This window comes from Mesoplodon bidens (genome assembly GCF_964165515.1).
Source record: "Mesoplodon bidens genome assembly, chromosome: 5".
Taxonomy (NCBI): Eukaryota; Metazoa; Chordata; class Mammalia; order Artiodactyla; family Ziphiidae; genus Mesoplodon; species Mesoplodon bidens.
The window spans coordinates 109,164,254-109,188,967 of record NC_138161.1 but is presented as its reverse complement, the minus strand read 5'-3'; the positions used below and the strand labels follow the sequence as shown (position 1 = coordinate 109,188,967).

Below are 24,714 nucleotides of genomic sequence, written 5' to 3'. Positions count from 1 at the left end.
TAAAATTATTTGTGATTACTGAATTGAAGGTATTTCTAAGGGACCTTGTCAAATTTCTTTTTTCTATCCCCTATAGAGACTAGCATAGTAGTAAGAGTCAATATCTGATAATATTTGACTTTGAAGTATGTAGTGTATGAAGTATATGGGGCTATTAAAGTAAGAATTAGCTTTAAAAATAGCTCATTCTGCAGTCCACTGACAATTCATTGAGCTTTCCATTTTGCAGAATCTCTAAAGGGAAAAAATTATAGATAGTTAATACATGAATATACATACACACTTATTATATATAAGATTAAAAATGGTTTATAGACTTTTCACTAAAGAAATACCCCCATTGGGTTAATAAATATTTAATATTGGGGGTCTGACATTTATTTTTATGTTAACTGTAGGTAGAAGTTGGGGATATAATTATCGAGTCTCTTGATATCATTACAATTACTGTGCCACCTGCACTTCCTGCCGCAATGACTGCTGGCATTGTGTATGCCCAAAGAAGACTGAAAAAAGTGGGTATTTTCTGTATCAGTCCCCAAAGGATAAACATCTGTGGACAACTGAATCTTGTTTGCTTTGACAAGGTTGGTTCAATGTCATATCATTGTCAAAGGTCACTTTGTAGCTTTGTAAGTCTAAAGTATTAGATTAATGGTTTCTGTATTCTTTATCAACTAATTTGCACACGTTTTAAAAGAAATGTTCTTCTCATTTTTCTCTTTTAACTTATTTGGCACATGCATCATTTTTGTATTATTTCTTCTCATTTTTTCAATTTTTAATACTTTGGATATTGCTTATTTGTCCAAATCTGCAATTGACTGACCATTCATATCCAGAATTATGCCTTATAGTAGTAGTAGTAAAATTTATCCGCTCTTTCATCTTTTTAACAGAATAGGCTCTATACAGATATAGTTAACTGGAATGTTATTGCTGTAAAGTATATACACTTAGTGTTTGCTCTGTGATTTCATTGAATGTGTTACAAAATTATGAAAGACGCTGATTGTATGATTTTATGTGAAAATGAGAAATTTTGTACCTGTGTAAAATATACCTTGCCTCTTACAAAGGGTTCTTTTTTCCTCACCTGAAATTAGTTTTCCTAAAACTTTAGAGAATTAAACCTTGGTCAGAAAACTTTCCATCTGTCTCTTCTGGGTAACTGACATGATAAGAATTTGATTTTTGTGCATCTTCATTATTAAAGAAAAAAATATGAGATGTACTTTATTAAGAGAAAAAAAAGTCCTATCCCATGACTGTGTTTTATAAGAGTCTGTTCAGAAAATTTTACTTAAAATTTTGCTTAATCTTTTTTTGGAAATGTTTTAAAAATTTTTAAGCAGACACAAAAGTGGAGAAAAAGATGCAAGTATAATAAACCCTCATTTGCCCATTATCCAGCTTACACAGTGACCAACAGTTTGTCAGTCGTACTTCACTGTCCCCTCATTTTGAAGGTGGCAGCCTCAGACATTCTGTTATGTCATCCACATGCTTCAGTCTGTAGCTCCAGAAGATACTGTTTTAACAGAACTCACCACAGCACCGTTATCACTGCTTACTACACTGAACAAAATTAACAGTTCCTTACTATTACCTAATGTCCAATTCATATTCAGGTTTCCCTGCCTTTCTCAAAAATAACTCAAATTTTTACAATTTGTGTTTTCAGTCAGAATCCAAATAAGGATTGCATTGGTTCTAATTAATCTGTGACCATTGCTTTTCTTGCCTCTCTTTCCCAGTCGTCTTATTGAGGAAACCAGGTTATTTATATCCTGAATTTGGCTGATTGCACTTCTTGATGTCATTTCACTTGTTCCTCTTCCCTTTTTTGGCTCCCTCCATTATGTAGATGCAGCATAGCTTTTCATGATTTTGTAAATGTGTGCTTTTTTTTGTTTTAAGACTGGAACTCTTACCGAAGATGGTTTAGATCTTTGGGGGATTCAACGAGTGGAAAATACACGGTAATTATTAGCTAGACTTGATCATTTATTTTAGTTAATTTTAATAAATATTTTAATATATGAAACATTCAAACATATAGAAAGTAATATTACAGCTATGTACCCACCACTAAGATTATACAGTTGACATTTTGCCAGATTTGCTTCAGATCTCCTAAAAGATTTAAAACATTACAGATATTGCTTAAGTCTTAACCTATCTCTTTTTCTATCCCTACCACCATTTTGAAGTTGTCTTGTTATCTTTGCATGTTTTTATATTTTTACTTCATATATATCTACCCATAAACAAGATCTGTCTATAAATAAATATACACAACTGTTATGTACTGTATGTGTTTTGCTGCTTTTTTGCCTCATAACATTGTTTTCAAGATTCATCCATGTTGATATGTATAGATCCAATTTATTAATCTTAACTGTTGTTTAGTATGCCGTTATATGATTAAACCATAATATTTGTTCTTCAGCTAAGGGACAGTTTCATTTTTTCTCCCTTTTTCCTTCCACTTTCACAAACAGTTTTGCAATTAAAATTCTTAGGCACACAACTTCTGTGAGCAAGTGGTTGAGTTTCAGTAAGCCAGCTTCTTAAAAGTTTCATTGCTGTGTCATACCGCACATGCATGGCCACAGCTCTAGTAGGTACCGTCTACTTGCTCTCTAAGTGATGGTGCTAACCTACTCTCTCTCCCTCCATGGGTAAGAGACCCTGGTGCTCCATATCCTTGCCAAACTTGCCATTGTCAGACTTCTGATTTTCCCAAATGGATAGATATGAAATGGTATTTCATTGTGGCTTTGTTCAGAGTTTCTTTGTTTGGAGTTTGAGCGTATTTTCACATTTTTGGAAGGAGGGTAATTTAGCATTCTCTGTATTGTCAATTTATATCTTAATTTTTTTAATGGTGTTGTTTGTCTTTATCTTATTCACTTGGTAGAAGTCCTTTGTATTTTCTGGGTGATCATCTTTTTCAGTACTATACATTAAAAATATTTCACCAGTCTCTGTTTCATCTTCTTACTTTGTTTTTGCTGTCTTTGATACTTAAAAGTTTTACTACTATAGCTGTGTTTATGCCACTTTTTATTTTTTCTCTCTCAAAAGTCTGTGGGATTTTGGTTTTATACAGTCTGAGAGACTATTGTTTGGTTCATGTCATGTCAGAACTGTCACATTGTGCCCTTATCCCTAACGATGCATCTTGCCTTAAATTCTGTTTCATCTAATATTTGTATAGTTATACACCAGCTTGCTCTTGCCTAATGTTTGCCTCGTATATCTTTTTTTCTATCTCTTTACTTTTCAATCTTTACATTCACATTTATTGCCATCGTGTTCACATTTATTGTGATTTCAGATATATTTGAAATTATTTCTACCATCCCTCACCCCAATTCCCACATTTTCTCATATTTCTCTCATTTTCTCAGAATTTACACATCCTAATCTTTTACTACTTGTCCTTAAGTTATTAATATTCATATTTAGAGTCTAAAGTCCATGGGTGTCTTTATTAGTTTCTAACCCCCCCAAAACCCATGCACTGTACACTACTTTTACTTTTACCTCCCTTTTTATATGTATTTGTTGCATAACATTTTATGATTATGATTTTGGCTTTATACAGTCTGCATGCTAGGATTTACCTAGGTTTACAGATATCTTTGCTAACCATTGCTTCTTGTATCCCATTCCTCTGGATTAAATTGCCATCTTCCATAACTACATTCATTAGTAGTTCTTTGTTTCGTTTTCTCTCTTGAATGATGGTGTAACTGTATGGATTCCTAGGTTGACAGCTGTGTTCCCTCAGCACCTTGGAGATGTTATTCCATTTCTCCTAACTTTTTTTGTTATTGCTATTGAGAAGTCTTAGTCTTCTTCAGTAATTTTTTTTTCTACTTTACTTAAAAAAATACTTCTTTATGCTTGATTTCTGCAATTTTACCATGATCTTTTTCTTTGTGTGGTTCTCATTTTGCTTCTTGAATCCAAAGATTCATGCTGTTCCTAAATTCTGGAAAATTTGCAGCCTCTTTCTGTTCCATTATGGCTTTTCCCCCATTCTTTGTTTTCTCTCCATCTGGGAATCCTAACCATACCCTGGACAAGAAATTTCATTTGGTTATTTCCAAATCTGCCTCTCCCCTTTTCCCCGCCATGGTGTCTTGTTCTTTTTCTAAGTCTGTAATTTTAAAATGCCTTCTTTGCATTCTTTCAGATTGCCATTCTATTATCTCAAGTTTATGGGATTCTAATTCTGTCTTTGTTTTGTCTGTTGAGTCGTGAGAATTGTTTCCTGGTTCATTTTTAAATTATGGACTCATCCTTAGCAGGATTTTTCTGTCAGTCTCCTTTGTGGCTGTGTTGTGGGAGCTCCTCTCTAGAGAGTTTAAACTTTGGCCAAAAGTAGTGTCAGTGGTGCCAGACAAGCTGTAATGTTACTTTCATAACTTGGGGATTTCTAGGCCAGGCAGTAACATATATTCAAGCCCAAATGCCATCCTGAGTAGCGTAATGGTTTAGAGTTTAGGTACTGACACCAGACCTCTTGTGTTTGAATCCTTGCTTTGCCACTTATATGCTGTGACTTGGCAAGTCACTTAACCACTCTGCTTCAGTTTCCTCATCTATAAAATGGGGATAATAAAACACCTTCCTGTGGTATAAGGATGAGAGGAGTCAAATAAATTTAAAGTTCTCAGAACAGTGCTTAATGCATAGTAAATATGTTATATAGATATTAACTATTTTCTTGAACTTTGGGTGGGGGAAAAGAGGTAAGCTTATTCTTAGTTATGCCTTTGTGTGGGGGTAAATTTTTTCTAGTATACTCTTTTTCCAAGGGTGTAGTTCTTCAAGAGCACTGGCTGTCTTAGGTAAGAGGGATTCTCTCAGTTCCAACTCCCCACTTTGTATGTGGCCACAACTTTGTCTCCTGTTCTCCATGTGGTTATTAAAACTCAAGGCCTTAAGGGTACTGAGATGGCTCTCCTCCCTCTTCCTTCTCCCCTAGACAGTCACAGCATCTTTTTAAGGTCACACCCCTCTGGTTTTCCTTTCCCTGTTCTGGCACTTGAAATTTTCCTTTTCTTTCTTATGAGCCCAGTTTTGCATTTGAAAGGTAATGCGTTACACATTCATTTTATGTTTTTACAAGAGAGTTTTTATGTGTTCTAATTTGCCATGTGTCCATAGGCAGGAGTTTTAATTATTGTTTAGTATGTAGTATTTTCTATACTGTTAATGTCTGGTCTAGTTATTCAGAATCTAAGGTAATACTGTATTTTAGTCATGTATAATAATTTTCATGGAAGAAAATGTTTTTGAATGTCAAAATCTATAGTGAAAATTAATACATGCATAAATGCAAACATTTTATTTCTACTTTTTAAAATAATAAAACCTGAAAAGGCCTGTTAGACTATTGTCTTCAGCCTTGGGATTTATGCATCTAATTCAGTGCATTTTCTATATAGTTTTCTTTTGCCAGAAGAAAAGGTTTGCAATGAGATGTTGGTAAAGTCTCAGTTTGTCGCTTGTATGGCTACTTGTCATTCACTTACAAAAATTGAAGGAGTGCTTTCTGGCGATCCACTTGATTTGAAGATGTTTGAAGCCATCGGATGGGTAAGTTCAGTGTTTTAAAGTACAATTAATTAACTTTAGAAAATAGTAAAAACTAACTTGCAGAAGAATTGTTTCTTCACGTTGTTTTGACAATGGTCTATCTTGTACCATAAAAGGAACTATGTAATTTCTTTCTTTTTTTAAAATTTTTTTTTAAAATTTATTTATTTTGGCTGCATTGCGTCTTTGTTGCTGCACACGGGCTTTCTCCAGTTGCGGCGAGCGGGGGCCACTCTTCATTGCGGTGTGCGGGTTTCTCATTGTGGTGGCTTCTGTTGTTGCAGAGCTCAGGCTCTAGGTACGTGGGCTTCAGTAGTTGTGGCTCGCGGGCTCCAGAGCGCAGGCTCTGTAGTTGTGGCTCACGGGCTTAGTTGCTCCATGGCATGTGGGATCTTCCCGGACCAGGGCTCGAACCCGTGTCACCTGCATTGGCAGGCAGATTCCCATCCACTGCGCCACCAGGGAAGCCCTGTAATTTCTAAAGATACATCACTGGAGAGATATTTATAATTGTCTAAAAAGTCTGTTTTAGTTAAATTGACTCATTCAAACGACCTTTAATAGAGGATGACCTGCTCAGGGCCCTGCTTCGTGTTTACAAGAGAAAGCAGGTATCAGTATCTTGAGGCAGTAAGTCTAAGTCAGTAAGAAGATCTCAGTGACACAGTTCGTTGGCCATAGGGCAGAAGTATAGAGTGGGCATGTGTCTTCAGTGTTCTTTTGTCCCCATCCATGTACTACTTCCTGTGTCCTTACTCTCACACGCGCACACACACGCATGCGCAGAGGTTTCTGTCTGTTCACTTCTTTCTGTTTGTTTTGTCCTTGATTATTTTAATTTCTCAGTGCTCGCTTGTGTTCTCTGGTTTGTTTTCTCTGTTCTTCTTTTACAGATGTAATAATAGTTTGTTTTTAAAGTTCCTTTCTTGCTTCTGAATTTTTAATTTTCTCTGGGTCAGGTTATCTTCCCCCGCTTCCTGTATTAATCTTCTCCTTTATGCTTTTAGAAAAAATTGAGGTGTCATTGACATCTCCTTCATGCTTTTGGTTTTCATTATGCATCTTTTTTTTTTATTTTTTAATTTTTTTTATTTTTTGCTTTATAACAAATTAAATCAGTTATACATATACATATGTTCCCATATCCCCTCCCTTTTGCGTCTCCCTCCCACCCTCCCTATCCCACCCCTCCAGGCGGTCACAAAGCACCGAGCTGATCTCCCTGTGCTATGCGGCTGCTTCCCACTAGCTATCTACCTTACGTTTGGTAGTGTATATATGTCCATGCCTCTCTCTTGCTTTGTCACAGCTTACCCTTCCCCCTCCCCATATCCTCAAGTCCATTCTCTAGTAGGTCTGTGTCTTTATTCCTGTCTTACCCCTATGTTCTTCATGACATTTTTTTTCTTAAATTCCATATATATGTGTCAGCATACAGTATTTGTCTTTCTCTTTCTGACTTACTTCACTCTGTATAACAGACTCTAGGTCCATCCACCTCATTACAAATAGCTCAATTTCATTTCTTTTTATGGCTGAGTAATATTCCATTGTATATATGTGCCACATCTTCTTTACCCATTCATCCGATGATGGACACTTAGGTTGTTTCCATCTCTGGGCTATTGTAAATAGGGCTGCTATGAACATTTTGGTACATGTCTCTTTTTGAATTATGGCTTTTGGTTTTCATTATGCATCTTGATGGTACTTTTATATTTAAGAATGAAGGTCTGATTTGATAGTTCTGGGTAGCTGCAACAAGGTTTTCATCCTTGTTCATATGTATGTTAGTCTGTTTGCCTGAGAAGTGTCTTCCCTGAATGGGAAGGCTGACTGGGGGAGCCTGTTGTGTGCTGAGGGTGGGGCCCCTTCAGCAGGCATTCTTCAGTTTCAGGGGAGCAGAAGGAGTCTTTAGGTTGCTTTCCCCGCCCACTCCCCCAGTGCTTGCACACGCAGTACTCTGGAATGCTGCCCCTCATATTAGCAGCCCTTCCTCCTCTCAGGTAGGTAGTTCGTATCTGTAGAGCATGACTCCTGGGTTTTTGGGTGGGGGGGGCGGTTTGTTTCTTTTTGCTTTGCTCAGCTATTCTGGCTGATAAGAAATGTTCCCACCTCTCCTGTATGTCCTTTTGTGTTTATTCTGGGCTACTATTTCCTTCATTGCTATATCCATCAATATGTTTCAGTTCTCCTTGCTTTGCTTTCTGTTTACTTTTACAGGGTTGTTTCTTTTTTTGTGTTTTGTTAGTATTTTGAAAGGGAGGGAGATGAATGAAGAAGTACTCTGCCATTTTCTGAAAGCCCACAATAAATACTCATTAAATTTAATTCCTTAAAGGAGACCCACTTCATTTATAAGGAGTAAAACAAAGTACAGCTGATTCATCTCTGATATTCTCTAAAGCTGTTCTCCAACTGAACAGATTTTCAGTAGATTTTTTGTTCTGTATGTGAATCTTTTAAAAAGTGGGCTAAATAAGTAAGTTTGTATAATAGCATGCTTTTTTGACTCTGAGATGCTTTGATGCTCAATCTTACCACAGAGTATCTATGGAATGTTTTTACATAACTGGGCACTACTATTATTTTATGTGATTAATACCATGTAAGATGCACCCCGATTTCAGAGGTGTTAAAACGTTTCCTAAGAACTGTGTAAAATTGGCTAATTGGACACAGCTCTCTTCCCCTTCATTTTCCCATTGATGATTCCTTCACTTATAGATCCAAATTAGTTTATTGTTTGTCATGGGCGTGTATTTAATACAAGTTTTTGATTGAATTTTTCACCAGAAATATTTTAAAATTAAATTTCAAGGAGTTAGGATAGTAGTACTTTAATTAGACATATTCAAGCTGGGACACTAAATTCACATCTTTGTTCCTCAGAGTGCTCTTGACCCAGTGGTTCTGCTAACCGTATCTGAGTTCCACGTATTTTTGAATCCTCTTCTGTTAGCAGAAAGGAATCCCTGGATGATAGACAGACAATTCTTGGAACTGCAAGGACCTTCTGTGTCTTGCAGAAGTAGTCTTTAAACCCAACTGGTTGTAGGCTCAAAATTAGAGAAATTTTTCTCTATTTCTTTACTAACCTCTGTCTCCCCTCTCCCATGGGTTGCTAGGACTTTAACTAACCAGCTTTGTTTATATTTTGTTTTACTTTTTTTTTTTTAACTTAACTGAAGATAGCCGTAATGTTTCATTTTAAAATGGAACCAGTGAATTGAATTTATGAATTTCATGAATCAATACTTTGAATATTTTCCTTTCAGATTCTGGAAGAAGCAACTGAAGAGGAAACAGCACTTCATAATCGAATTATGCCCACTGTGGTTCGTCCTCCAAAACAGCTGCTTCCTGAATCTACACCTGCAGGAAACCAAGAAATGGTGCAGAATTGTTTTAAACTAGATAATACTGTTGGTGCTCACATTTTGTCCTCATTTTAAAATATTGCTGGAAGATGAAGTCACATGTCCTTTTTCTAACTCTAATAGAGATATGAATATGTTTACTGCATTTATCGGAAACTACACCTGGTGTGTTGCAGGCCTTCTGTGTAAAACATTGAGATTCAATTCTCAGTACTATTACTTTTTTTCCTATTTACTGAGTGGCTTAGTGCCTTGTGATTTAGATGCATGGTGGTTAAGACTTTTAAAGTGCATCTGTATTCCTGGGACTTAATAAAAAGAATATGTGAAAGGCTTTATTTTTAGGTTAATTTTTAAATATGTTCCTATTAGTTTATGTTAGAACTTAATATTTTAATATTTCTAGGCTAGCAGAATGTTTTAAAATACTCAAGAATATACTTTTTTAATAAATGGGAGGTGGTAAAGAAGCAATCTTAAAACCTGACTTTGAAATATTCAGAATTCCTTACTGTTTTCCAAATGTTTTGTGGATGTGTAGTTAAAATTTTTTTAGCTTGAGTGTGTTAATGGACTTAATTTATACTATTACTTTATTCTTTTTGTCTTGTTTTATTTTTAGGAGCTGTTTGAACTTCCAGTAAGTGAAGATTGTTTACTTGTTACCTAAGTATATCTTAAAAAAAAATTTTTTTAATTGAGGTATAGTAGATTTACTTGTATATGTTTTAATTCTTAAAAAATAATAAATGGTTTTTGCATCTTTTGAAATTACATAGGCTATTTATGAGATAGGAATTGTTCGCCAGTTCCCATTTTCTTCTGCTTTGCAACGTATGAGTGTGGTTGCGAGGGTGCTAGGGGACAGGAAGATGGACGCCTACGTGAAAGGGGCGCCGGAGGTCATTGCCGGTCTTTGTAAACCTGAAACAGGTAAGGCAGCAGCTAGGCTTTGAGTGAGATTCTGGTATTTGTGTAAGCTTGTAGTCACAATTCTAATAATGACCTTTATTTTCTCCTTCTTAAAAGTTCCTGTTGATTTTGAAAAAGTTCTAGAAAATTACACCAAACAGGGCTTCCGTGTGATTGCTCTTGCACACAGAAAATTGGAGTCAAAACTGACATGGCATAAAGTGCAGAATATTAGCAGGTAAGGTTGATGAATGGTTTTTCTACAGTTTTTCCAATAAGGCATCATTTATGTTTATAAAAGTCTTGTACAATAATTTATATTCAATTACTATTTACTTATTAAATAGTTATTGGATATATGCAAATATGTAAGAGTTCAATGTTTGTTTTAGGCAGTTGACATAAAAGTACAACTCTGGAGTTACTTTTTTTTTTTTTTTTAAAGCTACCTTACCTTTAAAAATATTTATTTATTTATTTATTCATTCATTCATTCATTCATTCATTCATTCATTCATTCATTTATTGGCTGTGTTGGGTCTTCGTTGCTGCGCACGGGCTTTCTCCAGTCGTGACGAACGGGGGCTACTCTTCTTTGTGGTGTGCACGCTTCTCATCATGGTGGCTTCTCTTGTTGGGGAGCGCAGGCTCTACGCACACGGGCTCAGTAGTTGTGGCTTGCGGCGGGCTGTAGAGCACAGGCTCAGTAGTTGTGCGAACGGGCTTTGTTACTCCACAGCATGTGGGATCTTCCCAGACCAGGGCTCGAACCTGTGTCTCTTGCATTGGCAGGCGTGTTCTTAACCACTGCGCTACCAGGGAAGTCCCTCTGGAACTACTTTTAGTTTATTTGTTAGATATTTATTGAGTGCCTGCTATGTGTCAGGCATGTTTTAGGAACAAAATTAATGTTTTTGGTAAACATAATTCTACAGAAGTTTATTTTTCCCCAGTGATCTACAGTTATTCCTCGGTATTTGTAGGGGATTGGCTCCAGGACCTGCCTCACGGATTCAACTGTGGATCTTGTAGTACTGTAGTATTTATTGAAAAAAATCTGTGTGTAAGTGGACCCACACAGTTCAAACTTGTGTTGTTCAAGGGTCACCTGTACTTGCTTTTGCCCAGTAGTTGAAACCAAGTATCATGAGTCACAATAACCACACACCCCCACCCTCACCCGCAAAGGTCAGATGGCCATTACCAGCGTCACGTTTACTTGCAGTTATAGCTATGGGTTTCACATTCAAGGATTGTCACTTTTACTATAACTGATACAGACCGACCTTTTGAAGATAACACTTTTGTTTAGGAATATTTCATGAGGTACCTGGCATTTTGTAAGCAGAAAGAAATATTTATTGGCTATCCTGCTAATTCTGCCTATCAAATAGACTTTTCTTCTCACATCCCTGCCCCGCTGCCATTGTCTCTAATTCAGGGACTCAGCTCTTTAGTCCAGTCTTTCCTATATCTAATCTGTGTACCACACTATATCTACAGAGAGCTCTTTAACATTCAAATCTAATACTAGTCTTCTACCTGGAATTCTTATAAATAGCTCCCCATCATCTACTGGCGGAGTTTACAAGCAAGAATATGAATCAGGAAATAAACAACAGAATACATACTTAGTTAAAAAAAAAGTAAATGATTCAAACAGATAATTATCAGAAAAAGACATGCAAATGGCCACTGAACACATGAAAGTGATAAGATACTTCAGTCTTGGGGAACTACAGAATTAAACCACAGCAAGACATGACTTCTTTCTTAAGGTTTACAGAATTGAAAAGATTGATGATATCAAGTGTTAGAGAAGGCTTGAGAAGATTTTAACAACATACTGCTACTGCACTATTGTACATTTGTAAAGAACATGCATAGTACCTATCAAAATCTCAACTTGCTTATACAATTTGATCCAGCAAGTGCAGTTCTAAGAATCCAGCCGAAAGAAATATTTCTATGTGAGCATAAGGTTCAAATTTAAATAGTATAAATAACATGGTATGATAGTGGTTAAATCCTGAAGTATTAATACTTCTGTTAATTATTCTAAGCGCATTATGTGAAAAGGGTAGGACAGTGTTTATAGTACAATCCTGTTTTTCTGGATGAGAACTAAAGGAGTGGAGTGGATAGCCAAATAATAACTAAAAGGAAAAAGAACTTTAGGAATTCTACCTGTTGAAACAGAATACTGGGGGAATTTGGTCTAATCAGGGACGTTTAAAAAAAAAAAAAAAAAGACAGCAGCAACCAAATGATCTGATGCATATGCATATGTGTGATTGGGAGCCACACATGTAAAATATTATACCCTAATTCCTACGAAGGGAACATTAAGGTTGTCTTTCTCTGTGGCTTTGCCTTTTACCACCTCCTCCCCCACCTTAAAGACTGAGAACTGAGTTGCCTGTGGTTCTTGAGCCTGTCTTTCAGGCATCCTTCTGTGCCTTGGACAGGCTGTTCCATCTGCCCAGCATACCCTACCCTCCCTATCAACCCTTCTCTCTCTCTACTCCCCTTCCTCATCTTTCAACCAGGATCTTCCCTGTGTTTCCATTCTACCTGGAGGAACAGGTTTTGGCATTTCTCTTACAGCTTGAACCTGTATATCTTGAATATTGTACTATTCGTTAACGAGAAGGCAAGATTTCCATGACCTGTATCATTCCTAGGAGAGTTAGGAAACCAGCTGCAGCCAGAAACTAGAACCTCACAGGAAAATGGTTACAGAGCTTTGACCCAGTAGTTTCACATTGGTACAGCTTTGTGCTTTGAAATGCATTTTCAGGTTTCAAGGCTTATTTCTCCTGTTACCACCAGCAGTATAATTCGTATTAAGTTTTCTAACTATTCTTTAATATCTTTACCACCCATTGTATAATTATATAATTTCAAAGATGTTTAGATTTTGTCGCTGTTTACTTAGGCACCTTTATTTTGAATTTTGTGTAGAAAAACCACTTGGTTATTGCAAGTCTGAAATTTTGGTTCCTATCTTCAAACCCCATTTTCACCATTGAAAAGAATATTTCTCTGATATAATTTTGATAGCTTTAGATTTTTTAAGAATGCAGCTGTCACTGAACAGACTTCATCTCCATTGTAGTGCTGAAGCACGTATTATTTTTGCATGATCCCTTTGCTTGCATGTCTGTTTCCCCACAAAAGGGTCTTGAGAGTAGAGATCATGCCTTTTCATCTTTGACCTCCCAGTGACGAGTGTACTACTTGGTGCACAGTAGATAATCAACTATTTGAAGAAATAGCATCTTGATAACTATTGAATATTAATATTCTAAAAGACCCATCTCTGGATCCTGGTAGATCTCATTGTTGGACTGCTAATAGTTTTTGTATCACGCTTCCAGCATCAAGAATTTGATCAAGAGTTTTATAAAATTCCTCAAAGACTTGATAATGAATCCAGTATAACTATTGAATGTGCCTGTGTACAGTTTTTCCTTTTCTCTTAACATTTAAATTAGAGTATGTTCGATGGGGAATGGTAAAAAATAGATATATTTTATGGTCATTCATTTTGTAGGTAGGATACAAGATGAATATTCCTTAGTACTAGAAGTATTTAGTGTCTTAGACAAAGATATCCATTTCCTAAGGATCTTTATATGCCCATGTTTCAAGGGTAAAATTTAATTTTAAAATGTATTTCTTGGGAATTGTCTTTTCAGATTTAAGTTCATTGAGATCGAACTCATAAACTTATACATTTATGGTTTATTCAGCATATAAAATGTTTTAATTTATAATTTATGGCTATTTTAAATTGCCTTATCAACATAAAATGAACAAATACCTGTTCTCTTGACTAAATCATGTTAAAATTTCTTTTTCTGCAGAGATGCCATTGAGAACAACATGGATTTTATGGGTTTAATTATAATGCAGAACAAATTAAAGCGAGAAACCCCTGCAGTACTTGAAGATTTGCATAAAGCCAACATTCGCACTGTCATGGTCACAGGTTAGACTTTATAAAAGGACACAGAAAAAAATCGAGTGTGACTCTTAGAGTTCAGGTTATCTAATACTGAGGAAGGATCAGTTAGTTGTAAAAGCGTACTTATTACTATTGACATAGCTCTATCTAATACCACACTATTATCCTATAACGTAGGTAATTAAATTTATTATATGGTTGCTCCATCTTACATTGCCCTATTTCAGCTCTGAATACTTTTCCAAGATAGAGGACAACTTTACAATACGCTTTGGAGGTCTAGCAAATCTGTTTATAATAGGTATAATACAGTAGTGAAAGGCACACTGTAAATATTTAACTGTGCTCTTTTTTGTTCTCTCTCTTTAATCATATATTTCTTATAGCAGTTGTTTTACTCTGCTTGTGTTAGTTATTTGTAGATTTGTTTTCTCTATTAGAATATAAGATTCTTGAGGGTTAAGAATATGATTTACTTATTTTGAGATTGTCTATAATTTTTAGAACTGTGCCACATACATGGAAAATGGTTAATAGATATTTGTTATAATTATATTTTTATGTATAAGATAGTACATGTATCATTGTGTGTAACAGTGAAAAGAGCCATTTTTCGGTTTCTTTCTTGACTGCTACATCTAAATGATTCTCCTGGTGTTTTTTTTGTTTTGTTTTTTGTTTGTTTGTTTGTTTGTTTTGTTTTTTGGGTTTTTTTTTTTTGCGGTACACGGGCCTCTCACTGTTGTGGCCTCTCCCGTCGCGGAGCACAGGCTCCGGACGCACAGGCTCAGCGGCCATGGCTCATGGGCCCAGCCGCTCCGCGGCATGTGGGATCCTCCCAGACCGGGCCATGAACCCGTGTCCCCTGCATCGGCAGGCGCACTCTCAACCACTGCGCCACCAGGGAAGCCCTCTCCTGGTGTTTATCATACTGTTATGATCAACAGTTTATCATACTGCGGATAATATTAGATAATTCCTTTCTTAGTCGTATGACATTGTGGCAGCTCTTAAAGTGTTTTTTTCTTAGCAAATAATCAAATTTAAGATATTCACTTTATGGCATTTGCGTGTTCAGTAAGACATATGGAAAAGGCTTGTGTACATTTTTATGTTTCAGACTCTGAGATCCATCTAATACCATACTTGTTACCAGATAGCTCAAGTAACCAAATTTATTAGCATCCCAGCAGTTCTTGGTTCTCATGATCCTGATTCAGAGCACTTTGTCTGTATCACTGGCCCTTGTTTTCCTGCCATGAAAGAATATGGCGTTGTGTCTCAAGAGGATCTGTCAGGTCATAGGAAGACACGCTTGGAAATAGTGTGTGGGAGTTGAAGGAAGAGACAATAGTGCCCTTCCGTTCTGGTAGCAGTGGGCTCCCCAGACCTTTGCCTGCTTCTCCTGTACATCTGCATTTTCTTCTCTTGATCTTGTCTTTACAGTGTCTTTAGTTCTTTCCTTTCGTGACTGAGAAGTTGTCTGTCTTGCTTCTCTTTATATCTTGTAAATTGTATTGTTGTTACTTTGCTTATCTTTTTGTTTTGTGTACTCTTGCTTTTGTACCTCACTTTTTTCTGTGATGCAACTCTCATATTCTTGTACAGATCACCAGTCACTCCCAGGTTATTTCAACAATATTTATTGAGCACTGTGCCAGGCATTGAATGGGTACCACTAGTCCATGACTCAAAAAGATTGAGGCTGTATTTGTCTTTAAAAATTGTGGGTGAGAGTGTTCTGACTATTTAGTAACTATGTGCTTTTGAATTATTTGAGGCTTCTTTTGATGTATATATATCCTGATTTTATTATTTTTAAACTCCAAGAGTAAGGACCATACATTAACTTCATTTTGCCCAGCCCCGTAATGGGGACTGTAGTAGATTCTCAGTAAGCACTTGTTGTTTAATGCATTCATGTTTCTGTTGTAATGTTAATGTATTTTCAATATTTTGAAAATTAGGTGACAACATGTTGACTGCTGTCTCTGTGGCCAGAGACTGTGGAATGATACTACCTCAGGATAAAGTGATTATTGCTGAAGCATTACCTCCAAAGGATGGGAAAGTTGCCAAGATAAATTGGCATTATGCAGACACCCTAACACAGAGTAGTGATTCATCAGCAGTTGACTCAGAGGTAACGTCAAGTAGAATTTTCTTTTACAAAACTTGCTTGTTTTAATTTATTCTGAAAAAATGTGCATTAAAAACACAACAAAAGCTCAACAAAAACAGAAACCTGGGCCATCTCCTCAGAGACTCTGATTCATTAGGACTGGGGCAGATGCAGGTCTCTCAGTGTTTAAATTTTGATATTTAGCCAAAGTTGAGAAGCACAGTTTTAAAGTATAAGAATCCCAAATACTTATCCTATTTTAAAAGTAGTGGTAAATGATGCAACTGATCCATAATGTTTAGCTCATGGATCATTTCAAACCGAAGCTGATATTTAGCCTTCCTTAAGTTTTATTTTTTAAATAAACAATATAGACAGATTACCTTAAAACTGAATTTTCTTTTGCTTTCAATAAATGTTAAACATTCACTTGTCTTGTGTAAAACATCAAATGAAAGAATTTAGTTTTGGATCAAATATATTTAAAATAGGATTGTGTTACTTGGTTTGGCTAAATATTGTTCTGAATGTCTTATACACAGGCTATTCCAATTAAATTGGTCCATGATAACTTAGAGGATCTTCAGGTGACTCGTTATCACTTTGCAATGAATGGAAAATCATTTTCGGTGATACTGGAACATTTTCAAGACCTTGTTCCTAAGGTTAGTGATTTGGGTTATTGTTCATACGAATACACTGTGAACAGTATTTTAAAGAAATTTATATTTTTTCCAGTTGATGCTACGTGGCACTGTGTTTGCTCGTATGGCACCCGATCAGAAGACACAGTTAGTAGAAGCATTGCAAAATGTAGAGTAAGTATTGGTGGATTTTGTTTTGGTTTTGGTTTTTTGGGGGGCCCTGCTGCAATGCATGTGGGATCTTAGTTCCCTGACCAGGGATCGAACCCGTGCCCCCTGCAGTGGAAGCACAGTGTCCTAACCACTGGATTGCCAGGGAATTCCCGGTTTTTGTTTTTTTAATTTTTTATGAATTGTAGTTTTGTTTTCAAAACCAGAAAAGTAACTAATATTTCGTGTATATAAACTTGTCACCTGACAAGATAGGTAGGTGCCTCTTTAAAAGAGGCTCATCTGCTTATTTATTTAGGTAAAGTACAATATCCACCATTCCTTTTCTAGGTGATATCCATGAGGATATCATTCACTCTTGAATGATACCATTCACTCTTGAATGATAGAAGTGATGTTATACTTTCAGTAACTAATGTTTCAAGTTTTTAAGGGAGAAATCTTTACTGATAGCCTTAAAAGTAAGTGTACTAAAGACTAGGCAGGCCCAATCTTTGCTCTAAAGATTAGGAAACTGAGATGCCAAAATGATAAACTGATGGTTGCCCATCCTGTGACAGTACTGGAGCAGTGACCCAGGTCATTTGACTTGCAGGCTGGTGCTGTTCGCAAAGCAGCATGCCTGTGGTCATTGTAATTAAAAGATTCATTAGTCCCACTGGGGGAAGCTGGGTCTGTCAGTTCTTCAAAATACTGTGCTGGAGGAAATCTTAAGTTAAAGTTGTATATTTTTAGAAATTAATCAAAATCTTAACATAATTTTTGTTTCTTAGTTACTTTGTTGGGATGTGCGGTGATGGGGCAAATGATTGTGGTGTAAGTATAGATTTTGTGATTTGTAGTTCTTTCTGTGGCCTAAATCACATGCACAAAACGCAAGTAATTTTATTCTTCAAACCATTAGGCTCTGAAGAGGGCACATGGAGGCATTTCCTTATCAGAGCTCGAGGCTTCGGTGGCATCTCCCTTTACCTCCAAAACTCCTAGTATTTCCTGTGTGCCAAACCTTATCAGGTAGTATACATTGAAAAACTTCCCATTATCTTTTTGTAGCTCTAAGAATATAGAAAAAAAAAAACGTTATAGAAAGTAATTTGAATTTGTTTTAATGGTATGTTAGTGTATTTGATCTATAACTCTTTAGCAACAGATTGATTGCTACTCCTCATTTCTTCCAGTTCTGCTTTGGCTAAGTTCTTTTGGTAGAAAAGTGCTTTGTTGTAAGGGTTGAATGTTGATGTTCACCTGTCAAGATATAATTGTGGTTTGGAGGAGGCATTTAGAATACTTCTGTTCACATGCCAACATTTGTTTTCACAGGGAAGGCCGTGCTGCTTTAATGACTTCCTTCTGTGTGTTTAAATTTATGGCTTTGTACAGCATTATACAGTACTTCAGTGTTACTCTACTGTATTCTGTGAGTACTGACATTGCTAACAGAGATGGTATTTTGTGTTAAGACATTTAAATTCAGATACTGAGCATATATGTTTCAGTTTGAATGCATCCATTAATTGTGGAACTTAAATAACTAGCATCTGTAAATATTCCTTATATTTCGAGTAGCAAATTGAAAATCTCATTAATCTGGAATAGCATTTTCCTTAAGGCCAACAACTGTGGATTCAGCCTTGTGAATGAAAGATGATTGTATTCTTTTTTTGCCTTTAGTGCAGATTGGACATCTTTTTAAGAACTCTTCAAAATGTCAAGCTGTGACGTACTTTAGAATTGCAGTTAACTTTGCTATACATTTATAAGGAAAGGCCAGAATGAGAAAAGATGTTTCAGCTGTAGTTTTAGGACTTTTAGGACTTGTATAAACAAGTGATATCCCTAGGTACTCCATAGGTTTTGTAGTTGAAGTGATCTCACTTTAGATTTTTCTCTAAATGAACACTGGTGAGATCCCAAGAAGTCTTTGTGAAACTATCCCCTTTTACCATTTGTGGAAAGTATCAGGCGGGGTGGTGGTAGATATTAAGGAAGCTTCAGGATACTAATTTTCAAGAATGTTCAAATTTTGTGAGTAGAAGTTTGTGTTTTCTTTTTGCCAAAAAACTTTTAAAGTTTTTATTGAATGAATTTTTTGGAGCTACTTTTTATACTAATATATTAAATTGAATTTTGCAAATATGTTACATTTCACTAATTTCAAGGCAAATCTGTTCAGTTTTTAAGCATGTCCAAGTGTCATTTTGAAGTTGTCATTTAAAACCAGGGAGGAAAAATCTAATAAAACCAGGTAGAAATGATATAAAAGTGGTGCTATAAAAATAGTTCCTGAACACTAACTATTTTTAAAAAATCCCTTCTCTAGATCTTAAGTAACCTAGGAGACTTCCAGTTTCTCTTCATTGATCTGGCAATCATTTTGGTAGTGGTATTTACAAGTGAGTATTTTGCTTTGTTATTGTTTTTAAAGCATATGAAATTCTGATGTGGCTTATTAAACTTTGGTAAATTTACATGAACGGTTGTAACACAGTGCATATCTCTCCATTTTCCCTGTAAGTATGTTCTTTTATTAGTGGTTGTTTATATTTTGCCCCATTTGTTTTATTCTTTCTCCACTTTTTTCTGAAATATTTGAGAACATGTTTATGTTATCATGACCCTTTGCCTCTGAATGTTTTAGTATATATTGCCCTAAACAAAGTCATTTTCTTATACAGCTAAACACAGTTATAATGATCAAGAAATTTAACACTGATACAATTTTACCTAATCCATACCCATATTCAGGTTTTGTTATGTGTTCCAGTAAGGTCCCTTATACCTATTTCCCCCCACTAGTCCCCCATCCCAGGATCTAGTCTAGGCTCATAAATTTCATTCAGTTATCATATCTCTTTTGTCATCTTTAATCCAGAATAGTATGTCAGCCTTTTGGGGGGGGCTTCTTGACGTTGACATTTATGAAAGAAGATAATCCAGTTATCCGAGTTTGTCTGATGTATTCTCATTAGACTCAGGCTATGCATTCTTGGCAGGAATACCAAAGAAGTGATGCTGTGTCCTCCTGAGTACATCATATAAGGAGACAACATGTTGATTTGTTTCAGTATTGGTGATGTTAACATCAAAATAAATAATAATGTTAATGAGATATGATCTCTTTAATCAAATGAAAATTCATAAGTCCATACTGGAAATAAATAAGTGATTGGGAGAGAAGGGAAAGCTCTTCCTTACAGTAAAATGCTAACTAATAATACAGAAGGAATGATTGGCTTATACTATGGAAAGACCCTTGTCTTACTGACATCTTAGGCCGGCTACGTCTTCGCTGTGGGGGACTATTGTGTGTGTCATAGGATGCTTACCAGTATCTCTGGCCTCTACCCACTGGATGCCAGTAACACTCCCCCATTTGTGACACCCAGAAATATCTCCAGACATTGCCATATGTTCTCTGGGGGCCAAAATCACTTTGGTTGAGAACCACTGAGTTTGACAGTCTTTAGTGGATGCTACAACTAGTAAATGAAAGTTGATAAGGAACAGGATTTTTACACAGTCTTAGTATCTTTCTACAAATTACTTATTAATTACAAAGAGAAAAATAGAAACGCTACAGTGGAGAAACTTGGTGGACCACCTTAATAAGCAATCAGAGCCTTTTTTTTATGTTACTGTTATGTTTATATAGCTTCAAACCTTTGTTAATATCTTAAGAGGAGGAAATATGTATTATTTTAACTGTAGCTTTGCAGTTAAAGATTCAGAAATAAACATACAAGGGTGGTGATGATATATGCTAATATTTACTATTCTTTTTACTTGTACTAGTGTTTCCTTTGAATTTCAATAGACTAATGTAAAAAGTACTCCTGAGCCATTTTTGAAAAAGCCAAAATTGTTTACTTTTACAGATTATTTAGGTATGTATAGCGTCTGGCTTGTTTTTTGGACATTTTTCATGCTAAATATTTGTTAGAGAAAAACAGTTGTTTTTTTTTTTCCCTAAATGTTCCTAAATGAATCTGACAGATGAATTTAGATATAAACCTTTCCTCTCTTTCTTCTCAATGTAGTGAGTTTAAATCCTGCCTGGAAGGAACTTGTGGCACAAAGACCACCTTCAGGTCTTATATCCGGGGCCCTTCTCTTCTCCGTCTTGTCTCAGATTATCATCTGCATTGGATTTCAATCTTTGGGATTTTTTTGGGTCAAGCAGCAGACGTGGTATAAGGAATCACATCCACATTCAGAGTAAGTTGGTCAATCCATTAAAAAGTATGTGTAAAATGTATGTAATATATATGCATGCAAAAGTAAGTTTAAATTTTATGTAAAAATTGCATGCAGCTTGACTAAGCACTTAAATAATTTGACCTGTATTTGACTTTATCTGTAAGAAGGTGGTCAGGCCAGGTCCTAATAGTCACTACCAAGATGGGGACATTGGATCAGTTTCTTAATTTGCTGCTGAGCCTTGCTTTCCTTATCTGTAAAATAAGAAAGATGAAATTAATCACTAGGGTCTCTTCTAAACCCAGAATGTTTGTGTTCCTAACTTCTCTATCCCCAGTTTGGGAAATGACATTTAAAACCTAAAAAAAATTAAGTAAAGGTATTAAGTGGGTCTTTTATTTGTTTATGGGCAGAGTGTTTTCCAGTTCACAAATTATGATAACATTATTTTAATTAATTACACATAGGTAAACACAAGGTCTGTTTACCTTTACTATGCTAATACTACTCCCCAAATTTAAAGAATGGGGAAAGGGTTAAGTAAGAGAGGCTTATTAATTAATGAAGTTTCTTACTTTCTTGTAATTTTTTAATTGATCGGAATGTGACTAGAAAGAAAAACTGGTTTCCTTTGGGAAACATATTGTGTTTGCTAATATAAAATCTTTTGTGTGTGTTTTAGTACACAGGAAGCTTTTAATACAACAGGAAGCCTATATGGGAATTCTTCACATTTGTACAATGAAACCAATCCTGATAGACATAATATAGAAAATTATGAAAATACCACAGTGTTTTTTATCTCCAGTTTTCAGTACCTCATAGTGGCAATTGCCTTTTCAAAAGGAAAACCCTTCAGGCAACCTTGCTACAAGAATTGTAAGTTTGGCATTTATTGTTATTCCCATCCTGCTTCCCTTCTTTAAAAGTAATGCAAGAGTAGAGTTAAAACTGTCCTTTCAAAGTAAAATAGATCTTCACAAATAGAATGAACCTAGTGATTTAGATGTTTACTGTCTTGTTTTATTCTCTTGGTAGCTGCCACCCTAAGTTTAAAATTAAAGCCAGCAGTTCTAAACATTCCTGGTTTTCACATCCTATTACTTCTGGCTCCAACTTTTATTTTTACAGCCCATTGCAAGGAGAGTTAGAATTAGAAGCAGGAACAGAGGTTCCTCAGTTGGAACAGTGGGTATTATACTTTGCTTCTGGGTGGTCTGCATAGCACCAGCTGTCTTTTCTCATTTTTGACACTGTTCCAGCCAGTATTCACCTGGAATTCTTCATTTCTGTCACCTTTGCATCCACCACAGAAGGGGCCAGTAGAATGGAGGCTTGTGCCTATGTAAGCTTGTCTGCCTGTGGCAACAGGAGATAGCATATTTTGATTGATCACAATTAGGGTTTGGGAGGAAAAAAATTATTCACTATTTGTAAATTGCTGGTTTTAAAAATTTGAGACTGTACTAATTAATATATGGAATACTTAAATTTTTTTTCACGTAAAACTGGACTTTTGCAGTATCTTGGGATGAGTAGTAGTTATTCTTTTGCTGTAAAGAAATGCCAGTGTTCTAGTTGGCAGAATGTCAGGCCACAGGTTTTGGTGTGATGCAGGGGTGATAACTACTCACATCTCTATATCATGTTAGAGTTAACAAAGCATATTCACATGTTTTCTTATTTAGTCTTCTATCCTCTGGTTTGTAGGGAAGGTTTTATTACTTTATATTTTAGACAGGTAAGACTTTAAAAATATAAGTGCTGATAATAATTGAAATCTGTTTTTTCTCTTTTTTAAAAAGAACTGATATTTCTTATCTAATAAATGGAGGCTGTATTACTGAGAGTCATATTAAAACCATGGGGGACAAAAGGCCTTGCATAGAAGGTTTATCACTGTACTTTTAAGAGAACTTCATAACTTAAGTTACCTTATTATAAGGTGAACTTAAAACATGTATATCAACCTTAATTATTATTTTTAGTTCAGTATTTTTAAATTCTAAGGAAATATTGAGCATGCCCAGGGGTAGCTAAAACATCTATCAAAGAACAAAACTTTCTTTACATCAAGAAAACTGGTGTTCAGACTGGTTGATAATAAGTAAGCCAAGCCGCACCAGGAAAGTTAATTTAGAGGTCTAAGTAAATCCACCCTATCCATACTTCTCCAATTAAGAAAAAGAAAGAGGGCTTCCCTGGTGGCGCAGTGGTTGGGAGTCCGCCTGCCGATGCAGGGGACACGGGTTCGTGCCCCGGTCTGGGAGGATCCCACATGCCGCTGAGTGGCTGGCCCTGTGAGCCATGGCCACTGGGCCTGCACGTCCGGAGCGTGTGGTCCGCGACGGGAGAATCCGCAGCAGTGAAAGGCCCGCGTACCGGAAAAAAAAAAAAAAAAGAAAAGAAAGAGACTATTAGTTGCCTATTTTTTAAACACATCTTTTATATTATTTTGGGAAACTTCCAAAAAAATGAAAGGCTCAAATATTTTGATTTCCTATTAAATTTCAAATTGATTTAAATAAACTCAATTGTTGATGGCTGGACTGTTTTTTTTTTTAAACATGTTAAAAATTATATTTTAGTAGAAATATAGCCACAAAACCTTTGTCCTTACTATAAGCAGCTTGTGCATGTCTGTCAGTGCATGCTGTCATTAAAACATGCCTCCCGGAAAATACAACAGGAACAGGAAAGTCAACATATACATACTTGGCTGATTTTCACATCCTGTCTGTCTGTCTGTCTTTCTGCCATTGAAGTCCCCTGATCTTGGAATGTAGTCAAGAAGGCAAAGTAGAGAAGAAAGTAAGAAATGACAGAAGTAAAGTATTACTGTATAAAGTGATATACAATGTAAAGTATAAATATAGAAGGAAAAGAGTGGGGAAAAGGTTAAGACTTTCCTAGAGCTGACATTCATTAGCCTTTTCCTTTTGTCCTGCACAATAGACAGTTAACAGGTCTTCACTGGGACCTGCTAGGTGCTCTTCTCAATATCTAAACAGTGTAATGTTTTCAGTCTGTCTTGAGGTGATTATTTTTAAGAATTAACCTCCATCTTAGGCATTTAAGGCATTATAGGGTTTTTTGCTGGCCTCTAGTGGTTCCGTTTGAACCTACGTAAAACCTTACTTCAGCCTGTGGTTACCCACTTTTAACTTTGCCTTTAGCCCAGTTATGTTTTCTTGTGTGACTGTGCTATCGTTTCAGGGGCCATGATCATGTGGACTTAGTGCTATAACACTCTCTCTTAACTAGATGTGATTTCTTGAGATCTGGCTTCCATGTTTGCTACAGTTTTTTTTTTACTTGATCCCTATAATTTACTGCTTGTGAAATCCAGGCTCTTTCTCAGTTTATGAAGGCATTATTACTGACATGCCAGTATCCTTCCTGTTCAGGCCTATGTATCTTTTTTTTTTTTTTTTTTTTTTTGCTGTACGCGGGCCTCTCACTGCTGTGGCCTCTCCCGTTGCGGAGCACAGGCTCCGGACGCGCAGGCTCAGCGGCCAGGGCTCACGGGCCCAGCCGCTCCGCGGCATGTGGGATCTTCCTGGACCGGGGCACGAACCCCTGTCCCCTGCATCAGCAGGCGGACTCCCAACCACTGCGCCACCAGGGAAGCCCAGGCCTGTGTATCTTTTGCCTGTTCATCTGCCATGCCTGAATTGGTTGGAGCAGATATCTAGAGGCCCT

At 36.2% G+C, this 24,714-nt stretch overlaps 1 protein-coding gene across 6 annotated transcripts in view; it reads left to right on the top strand.

Annotated features, from left to right (window-relative positions):
* Positions 1–24,714, top strand: part of ATP13A3 (ATPase 13A3) — an 81,754-nt gene that overhangs the window by 36,746 nt on the left and 20,294 nt on the right. For 4 of the 6 annotated variants that reach the window (XM_081236076.1, XM_081236074.1, XM_081236075.1 and 1 more), the window contains 17 exons: positions 399–587; positions 1,921–1,982; positions 5,466–5,616; positions 8,895–9,041; positions 9,619–9,636; positions 9,776–9,929; positions 10,026–10,146; positions 13,778–13,902; positions 15,846–16,021; positions 16,543–16,665; positions 16,739–16,818; positions 17,589–17,631; positions 17,720–17,829; positions 18,136–18,232; positions 19,136–19,208; positions 20,853–21,030; positions 21,695–21,891. In XM_081236076.1, the coding sequence (XP_081092202.1) occupies positions 399–587; positions 1,921–1,982; positions 5,466–5,616; positions 8,895–9,041; positions 9,619–9,636; positions 9,776–9,929; positions 10,026–10,146; positions 13,778–13,902; positions 15,846–16,021; positions 16,543–16,665; positions 16,739–16,818; positions 17,589–17,631; positions 17,720–17,829; positions 18,136–18,232; positions 19,136–19,208; positions 20,853–21,030; positions 21,695–21,891 (2,044 nt within the window). The remainder of the gene's footprint in view (positions 1–398; positions 588–1,920; positions 1,983–5,465; positions 5,617–8,894; positions 9,042–9,618; positions 9,637–9,775; positions 9,930–10,025; positions 10,147–13,777; positions 13,903–15,845; positions 16,022–16,542; positions 16,666–16,738; positions 16,819–17,588; positions 17,632–17,719; positions 17,830–18,135; positions 18,233–19,135; positions 19,209–20,852; positions 21,031–21,694; positions 21,892–24,714) is intronic. The other 2 variants (XM_081236077.1, XM_081236072.1) reach the window with 1 other exon arrangement.